Here is an 8225-nt window from a genome sequence, read left to right on the forward strand (position 1 = left end):
AAGTCGGTGTCGCACCAAGCCGGCGCGTCGCTCAAGGTCGACGACATCATCATGGAGTTTGAGTAGAAGAGAAGCATGGGCTGCGTGTTATAACAGGACGAAACACTTCCGTCGTACTTTGTTATGCGCACTAGCACTCGGCGAGTGGTTCGACCCCAAGTGCTACCACCCTAATAACACCGGGTCCAACATCGAGCAATGCAGGCAGGATACTGTAGAACAAATCCACCGAGATGCATCTGGACAGCCAAGTCCAAATCGGACAGGAAGCGATTCGGACTGATGGAGGAAGCATTGTGGCTCGAGCATTGACCAGATCTGCAGTTGGACCAGATCCTAGCTGGGACCCAAGCTTGCACATATCAAGTTGGTTTAGCTTTGGCGCTGGATCTGCGACTTGATTTGAAGCCTCTGTCGCAACGCTTCCGCCAATCACAGCGCGCCATTTCAAATCCCCATAAATCCGACCAATCACTGGCGTCCCTTTCTTCGAAAAACGATCCAGCCTGAATGATGGTCACCAACATCCTTGGTCTCTCGACGGTCGAAGCAGTTCCGAATTCGCCACCAACCAGCCAGCATGTCGCCGCTTCCTCTGTCCAAGGCCCTCAGCGTCTCGTCGGCTGCCGAGCACAAGCAGATCGCGTCTGCCGAGACGGCCGCGACGACCTTTGTCAACTGCCACATCGTGGCACCGCCCTGCGAAGAGAGCGACCGCAAGCCCATCGACTTGGTCGTCGTGCTCGACCGCTCGGGCAGCATGAGCGGCTCCAAGCTCGACTTGTGCAAGCAGACGCTCGACTTCCTCGCGCACGAGCTCTCGCCCCACGACCGCGTCTCGCTCGTGACCTACGACACGTACGTGACGACGAACCTGCGCCTGACCAAGATGACGCCGGCCGGAAAGGCGCTCCTCGCGTCCAAGGTCCAGGGCGTCCACGCCGGCTCGTGCACCAACCTCAGCGGCGGTCTCCTTGCGGGCCTTGAAGAAGTCCAGTCGTCGTCGCGGCCCGATTCAGGCGAGCCCAACCCGGTGCAGTCGGTCTTGCTGCTCACGGACGGCCTTGCCAACGCCGGCATCTCGTCGCGGAGCGGCCTCGTCGAGCTCCTCGAAGGCGTCTTGTCCAAGAACGTGTCGCTCTTCACCTTTGGCTACGGCTCGGACCACGACGCGGAGCTGCTGCGCGAGCTCTCGGACCTCGGACGCGGGTCGTACTACTTTGTGCAGAACCTCGACAGCGTCTCGCTCGCGTTCGCCGACTGCCTCGGCGGCCTCCTCAGCGTCGTGGCCCAAAACATCAAAGTCGAGTGCGTCGCAGCCGCCAACGTCTCGATCGCGAGCCTCAAGACCAAGCGGCCGGTGACGACAAACTCGCCCAGCACGTCCTACACCGTGGACCTCGGCGACATGTACGCCGAGGAAGAGCGCGATATCCTGGTCCAGCTGACGCTCGCGGCGTGGCCGGCCGCCGACACGGACCAGCCGCTCGTGACGTTCAACGTCCGCTATGCCAACGTGCTGACGTCGTCGCTCGAGACCACGTCGACAAGTGTCGCCGTCGGACGCCCGGTGACAGTGACGGACGCGTCGCTGGATGCGCTCGTCGTGCAGCAAAAGCACCGCATTGAGACGGCCGAAGCGCTCGAAGCCGCGCAGCAGGAAGCGCAGAAGGGCAACTTGAGCGGCGGCCAAGACGTCCTCCGCACGCTCAAGGCCAAGATCAAGCGCGACGAAGCGTGCTTTGCGGACAAGAACGAGAGCTTCAAGAGCACGACGCTCATCGACGACTTGGACGAGTGCTGCGCGGCGATGGCAACCACGCACGTCTACCGCGAGCGTGGCATGCACCGCATGGCCGGCAAGATGCAGTCGCACTGGGCGCAGCGCAGCAACGACGTCGAAGTCAACGTGGCTGACCTCTGCACGCCGCAAATGGCGGCCAGCGCCATGCCCGCGCCGGTGCAAGCAGCTCAGTACGGCAACGTCGCCAAGACCCGCAGATGTCCAAGGCCGCCCGCTTCTTCTCGGCGCCCGTCAACATGACCCCGTCCAGCGCGCCGCACACGAGCGCGAGCTAAGCAACGTACTCCCCTGCCTTTTCAAAAGCAACTAAATATCAACTAAACAATCGACTAAATACCAACTAAATCAATCTGTTCAATTTCAAGCCCGCTGAGCCAAGTGATCTTGTAGCTGTGGTTAGAATACTCCAACCACAACGACGCCAATCGCAATGGCTTCGAACGAGCCCACAAGCTCCGCCGGCCCAAGACGAGAGCTCCTCCACGTGCTGCGCCGGTCGATTCGTATGAGGTTGTACGTCTGAGGCCTCGTAGGTGTTCAGCGCGCCAGTCTTTTCAACCGAAATTGTCAAAGTTCCAAGTTCTATCAATCTCGGTAGGGCTAGGGTCGCCCTCAAAACCGAGGTTTCTTGGTTAACCTGTTGACAACATCGTCCTGCAGCGAGAGCAATGCGAATGAGAAAAGTGCTATATAAATCCGAATCAAGACAGTTTACGAATCGCGGAGCGCCACGGACGCGACCATGTCTTGGATCGTGCTCAGCGGCGGGCGGTACGAGGGCGGAAGGAGCTTCCGCTGGAGTGCGTTGAACGAGTAGCGTTTCGCGCCGACGTTCTTCTCTGCAATTCCAATGCGACCGCCAAACTCGCGCATGACGTTGGCCATTTTCAGCACGTCGCTGGCCTCAAGGTCGTCCGCGTCCGCATTGTCAAGGTCGTCGTTGGCTTGGAGCGCCCACGCCGCCTGCTCCCACGTGACAGACATGGCGGTCCGGTCCTTCCCCGACTTGCAGCACGTGACGCGGCCGCCGTAGAGACGCCGCACGGCCTTGGACGCCAAGTGCAGAATCTCCGTGTTCTTGCTCGACCCGTTCTCGTTGGTGACCGCATCGCGCAGCGCTGTCGGGACTTGGCCCATGTACTGCTCGAGGCTCTGGAGGCTCGCCTTGTTGATGACCGACTGCTTCGAGACGCCTGCAGCGTTGGACATGTTGGCGAGCGACTGCATCTCGTTGATGCCTTGGGTGAAGAGGACGACGACGACGCCGATCGCGTCGCGCTGCAGCGACGGCGGGAGGCGCGAATAGTCGCCCGGCGGCAGTGGCACTTGGACGATTGTGTCGAGCACGCAGATGCTGCCGGTCGAGACGAGCTGGAAGCTAAAGACGCGCGAGATGCTCTGCAGCGCCATCCACGCGTCGAGAAGCATGTGCAGCTCCTTGCCCTGGGAGCTCACGAGGCTTTCCCAGCCAATGAGGTACCCCCGGGTGCGCCACTGCTCCCAACACGCTGCTTGCGCCTCGGTAGGCCGCGCCAAGCACTGCTGGACGCTCACGATGAACGCCGACACGATCGGCGCCAGCGCCTGCGCCATCACCATCGTTTTGCGCAATCGGTACTCGAGACGCAGGTCTGCGAGCCGCGACTGGAGCGTCGCGGCCGGAAGCGGCGCGTCATCGCCGTTCGGCGCCTTGGCGAGCGCAATGGCCTTCGTCTTGGCTTGCGTATACAGCGACGAGAGCAACTTGGATCGTTCTTTGAGCGACTTGGTCGCGCGCGACTTGATTGACGCGTCGTCCTCCTTGGTGTCCCTCGATTCGTTCGCGTCACTGGCGTCCGTCGTCTCGGGTGCCGTCTCGGGCGTCGCCTCGGGCTGCAGCGGCACAAACCCGTCGGGCCGCGTTGGAGACGGCGCTGGGAGACCGCCCAACAGCCGGGTTCGGAGGTGCGCACTCGCCTCGTGGATCGCCTCTTCCAGTGCCCACAAATCATTGTCGTCGAGCCCCAAGGCGTGCGCGGCGGGGAGGCCGCACGTGACAGTCGGCAGCGCCTGGAGCCCATTGTCGCTGGACGACGTCACGTGGGCCACTGCGACGTGCAAGTTGGTCGGAAGCGCTTGGATGTTCTCCGCCTTCTTCATCGCACTCGACTTGAAGCGCGTGTGGGACGTGGCCCATTCACTCGCGATAGCGCGGGCGTTCTTGGTCGTCTCGAGGGAGCTCGTGAGCGCGCTTAGATGGTCGTCGAGGAACTGAGACGGCAGCGGTAGGGCCATCGACGGCTCCTTGTCGACAGTCAGTGTATCCAGCCAGCGGTACCGAGGCGGGTTGGCCGGCATCGGCGTGGCCGCCGGGAAGGACGCCGTCGTTGCCGTGACCGCGAGATCGATGAGGAGCTCGCCGACGCACGGGCCGTCGCCAGTCTCGTCGTCGTCGCACTTGCAGGCCGAGCCTTCTTGCGCCGATGGCTGGTGCAGTCGGTACCACTCGCCCGGCGCAGTGACCACCGTGTCGGTCGTTGACGGGAGCAGCGACGCCAGCGGGATCTTGACAGTGCCCAAGCACGGGTTCGGGCTCGCCTTGCGGGCCGCGAGGATCGCCGACGACATGGACGTCGGCGGCGGCGGCTTGGTGTACACCTTGCACTCGAGAAACCCGTCCTTGGCGCGATTCGCCGGCCGGTAAAAGCACATGTGTCCCTCCGCGTTCAGGCCGCCGTGGACTTTGGCCCCGGTGTACGCGACGCGCCACAGCGGTTCGGTCGAGTTTGTAATCACGTTCGTCTTGGCAGCACACCACGGTGCACCGGTGCACGTGTGCGGGTCCGAGATCGTCACTTCGCAGTAGGCGTTGATGACGATAGGTTTCTCTGTCGTGCCAATCTGGAGGCCCTTGAACTTGGAGAACGCCGACGACCGCATCGACTTGGCCATCGCGACGACGCTGGCGCGGGACGAAGCGACCGGTGCGTTCGAGGCCAACGAGTGGTGCTGAACGGTCGACGTCGTCGACGTGGGCACGCTCCCGAGGCCGCGCGCGCAGAGGGCGCGGATGGTGTAGACGTCCCCGCCGCTCTGCAGCGCGTCCAGTGGGGTCGCAAAGAGACACTCTTGGACCCGCGCCGCCGCCGCATACGCGCTGTACGTAGCCACTTGGTGCTCGGTCTCGTCCAGCGCCATCTCGAGAACCTGTCGCGGGATCGACGTCGCCAAGTCGACTTCGAAAATATCTTCCTGGAGGAAGACCTTGCCCGGAAACGCATACTTGGTCGACGAGCTCAGCTCAAACGGCGGCGACGAGAGGTAGATGGACTGCAACAGGGGCGCGTGCTGCACGTCGACGACCGGCGTGTTCGAGTCGATTGGGTTTGTCGGCACGTGCGCCGTGAGCGGCACCGACACGGACGAGAGCAAGTGCGACGCCGGAAAGGCCGCCGTCGACGCCAGCACCGGTGCCTTCTTCGCCGCGCTCTCCTGGCAGGCGACAATCTCGATCGTGCATGTCGCGGTCTCGAGGTCGAGCGTCTCTGGCAGCGCAATGCCGACGACGTAGCTCGGGTTCGTGCCCTTTTGCGACACGGAGCGCACGACGCACGGATGGCAAGCTTCGGACGCCGGGCGGATCGTGACGCGGGCAAAGCTGGCGCCGGCAAAGTCGGGGCTGCCCGCTTGCTTTTGCATCATCGTCTTGGCGTAGGCGAGCCCGCGCTGCATTGACTGCGACGGCAGATACACGGTCGCGTCCGGCGTCGCGAGGTGCAAGTGGCGGCAAGCGACAAAGATGGTCCGGTCGAGCGCCATCTTGGTGGCCGACGAAGACCGCGCGACGTCGCTGTGGCCAGCGGACGACCGGCGCTGGTCGCCCACGCTCTCGTCGAGGACCTCAATGTCGCTGTACTCGGCCATCGGATCTAGCTATGCGAACTGACGCGTCAATGACGAGGCCCCAACGAAGACAGGATTCCGCCCAATCGCACGCGTCCTGTCGTGGATCGCAGCCAATGAACGCACAGCAATCCGTGACAGTGATACACCGAAACGAGCCAATCGGCAAGATACGGTCCGTGCATTAGCGCTTAAACGAGGTGGGCAGCGACGCAGTAGAGCGAACGGTCGTCGCGGAGCAAAGGCAGCGCGCTTGGCGACGCGTGGGCCAGCATCAGCGCCACGTTGTGCTGCTGGCACAGCGGCGCCACTTGCAGCAGCACGGCGCGGTCCCACTGCGTCACAAATCGAACGCTCGCCATCAACGCCGCATCAAGGCGCAAGGCTTGCGCAAGTACATCTAGCGAGACGTCGACCAGCCCCAGAAAGGCCGAGCTCGCTGCTTGCAAGCGCGCAAGCGCGGCCAAGAGCTCCGTGGCAGACATGGCCTCGCCCACTTGCAGGTTGACCAAGCACGGTGCTGGATCTAGCATCGTGCCAAGCGCTGCGATCTCGTGCACCGTAATTTCTACTCGAATATGAGCCATCAACAAGCAGCACAATAGCGTACCGAGGACGTGATGCGCGTTGGCATCTTCGGGGAGATTTGCGAGGTCCGCCGGGCGACAGATGCGGAGGTACGGCTGCGACGCTGGGATGGGCACCGCTGTAGTCGTGCGACGTCCAAGCATGGGCCATTCTATTTGCACCAAACCGGAGGTCGAGCGACAAGCTTTGACGTATTTGTACCGGTCTCGCCGACCTTGCCGACAAGCCGCGTGACGTGGCTTGACCCTGCAGCCACATGTCGGAGCGCATGCAGCAAATTGAGCGTCTCGACGAGCGGCAGTCCATCGACAAACGTGTCTTGGCAGGCGAGGATGCCGTCCCGTGCGCCAGCAGCCATCATGGCGTTGGCCACTGCAACGACGGCGTGTGTCGGGACCAAGACCCCCACGTCGCCCTCATAGGCGGCAAGACCCGCGCAGAGAGCGTACGCGCCCCAGTCGGAGATGCACGCGACAAGCAAGTGGTCGCAGTCTTGCTTGGTCGCGATCGTGGCGCCGTTGCGCACCTTGGCTTTGGTCGTCGCTGCGACGTTGCCCATGCCAAGCTCGTTGCCGCCGTCGCCGATCGCGATCGTCGGTACGCCATGCGCTCGCGCGTGCGCAAAGCACTCGTCCAAGGGAGCAACAATCGCCGTCATGTCGCGGGCGCGCATCGTGTAGTAGTGGCCTACGTCAAGCGACGTCATCGTACCAGTCAATCAGTCCGGCGCACCATCGTCGGCGGCCCCCGCGCGCTCGATGGCGACGAAGGCTGCAATACTGGGGTAGAGCGCCGCCAGCGCTGCTCGCGTCTCGGCCGTCCAGAGATGGCCTGGCGGAAAGGCGTGTAATTGGATGTCAAGCTCGGGCACGGCCGCCATGCACGCTCGGAGGACTGGCGCATTGACGTCGTCCGTGAGGATGTGCACCACGTGCCGGTTTAGCACGTACAGCGCATGGGCGAGAGCCAACGTCCCGCCAAGGCCGTCCGTCTCGGTGGGCGGGTCGTAGTCGAGGAGGCACGGAAAGCCCGTGAGGATCGCGACGTGCGAGGCCGGCGGAAGGCGGGCGAGGACCTCAACGGCGTTGGCAAAGGCGGCGCGGTCCCGTGGACCATCTAGGAGGTGGACCATGCCCCGGCCGCCAATGTCATGCTGGACGAGGGCCAAGATCGCGTCCATGTCGCTGGCAAGTCCAAAATTATGACTAAAGCGGGTTTCGACTAAACGGGGTTCGACTAAATATGTTGGCTTGTCCCAGCGTCGCCGTTAAAAACACACACTCTGGGTCCAGCTCTGGGTCTGGCGCTCTTGGATATTTTGTCGTATTATGCAAGACCGGCGTCTCGCAGAAGCGGCTTCTCGAACCACGTGGAGACATCGCGAGGCAGCAAGTACGTGGCGCGCCGTCGTGCAGCGAACTCGATATCCGCACGCAATAGGAGTCGTTCGCACTGTAGTTAGTAGAACGCCCGTCTTCAACCGCCGGTTGGCCTTGGCCAGGCATGACGCTGGTGCTGGTGCTTGGTTCCAACCAAGCACCATTCCGGAGATGATGTGCGTCAAGGAGATGATGGCAGCTGACCAAAGTGACTAAAGTTGAAGTCAGTCGCACCCGTGTTTCTTGGCGCATGAGCCTGCAACATGATGCTACCTCCATCAAATTGTGCTGAGATGCTTCGGCGTTCAGCACTGTCGCGCGACCTACTAGTAGTAGTATGTGTCATGGGACCACCAAGTACGCTAGTGCACGCAAGCCTTGCATTCGACGCAATCGCGGAACCAGCGGCGCCTCGCACCGTTGGGCTTATGCTTGGTCGAACAGCGGACGTGGCGTTCGTGGCGCTTCTGGGTTGTCTTTAGTCGGTCGTTTAGTCGATTTGTAATTGTGTTGAAACGGCGCCGTGGCGCATTTTAGCCAATCCCAACACGGCTGCGAAATTTATAGTATCT

The 8225-nt window shown here is 62.3% G+C and overlaps 4 protein-coding genes across 4 annotated transcripts in view; 2 read left to right on the top strand and 2 right to left on the bottom strand.

The window, feature by feature from the left end:
• The window catches only part of SDRG_01090 (hypothetical protein), a 503-nt gene extending 423 nt beyond the window's left edge, over positions 1 to 80 (top strand). The window contains exon 2 of the mRNA XM_008606603.1: positions 4 to 80. Within this exon, the coding sequence (XP_008604825.1) occupies positions 4 to 66 (63 nt within the window). The 3' untranslated portion in view covers positions 67 to 80. The remainder of the gene's footprint in view (positions 1 to 3) is intronic.
• Positions 81 to 580: 500 nt separating this feature from the next.
• On the top strand, positions 581 to 2079 carry SDRG_01091 (hypothetical protein; the record flags this gene model as incomplete). Its single annotated transcript, XM_008606604.1, has 2 exons — positions 581 to 1960; positions 2002 to 2079. 2 exons carry the CDS (start codon positions 581 to 583, stop codon positions 2077 to 2079), a joined length of 1458 nt encoding a protein of 485 aa, XP_008604826.1.
• Positions 2080 to 2407: 328 nt separating this feature from the next.
• SDRG_01092 (hypothetical protein) lies at positions 2408 to 5742 on the bottom strand. Its single transcript, XM_008606605.1, has one exon. The coding sequence runs from the start codon at positions 5705 to 5707 to the stop codon at positions 2516 to 2518; it is 3192 nt and encodes a 1063-aa protein (XP_008604827.1). The 5' UTR covers positions 5708 to 5742; the 3' UTR covers positions 2408 to 2515.
• Positions 5743 to 5750: 8 nt separating this feature from the next.
• Positions 5751 to 8149, bottom strand: SDRG_01093 (hypothetical protein). The gene is made up of 5 exons (XM_008606606.1): positions 7927 to 8149; positions 7007 to 7865; positions 6476 to 6961; positions 6297 to 6425; positions 5751 to 6254 (listed from the first exon to the last, which is right to left on the bottom strand). Exons 2-5 carry the CDS (start codon positions 7452 to 7454, stop codon positions 5878 to 5880), a joined length of 1440 nt encoding a protein of 479 aa, XP_008604828.1. The 5' UTR covers positions 7455 to 7865; positions 7927 to 8149; the 3' UTR covers positions 5751 to 5877.
• Between the last annotated feature and the right edge of the window lie 76 nt (positions 8150 to 8225).

This window comes from Saprolegnia diclina (assembly GCF_000281045.1).
Source record: "Saprolegnia diclina VS20 unplaced genomic scaffold supercont1.2, whole genome shotgun sequence".
NCBI classification, from domain to species: domain Eukaryota; phylum Oomycota; class Saprolegniomycetes; order Saprolegniales; family Saprolegniaceae; genus Saprolegnia; species Saprolegnia diclina.

Coding starts and splice junctions, on each gene's coding strand:
- SDRG_01093 (XM_008606606.1), bottom strand. CDS start 7,454: ATGGACGCGATCTTGGCCCTCGTCCAGCATGACATTGGCGGCCGGGGC. Junction 6,962..7,006: donor CGCGGGGGCCGCCGACGATG/GTGCGCCGGACT, acceptor CGCTTGACGTAG/GCCACTACTACACGATGCGC. Junction 6,426..6,475: donor CGGCAAGGTCGGCGAGACCG/GTACAAATACGT, acceptor TGGTGCAAATAG/AATGGCCCATGCTTGGACGT.
- SDRG_01092 (XM_008606605.1), bottom strand. CDS start 5,707: ATGGCCGAGTACAGCGACATTGAGGTCCTCGACGAGAGCGTGGGCGAC.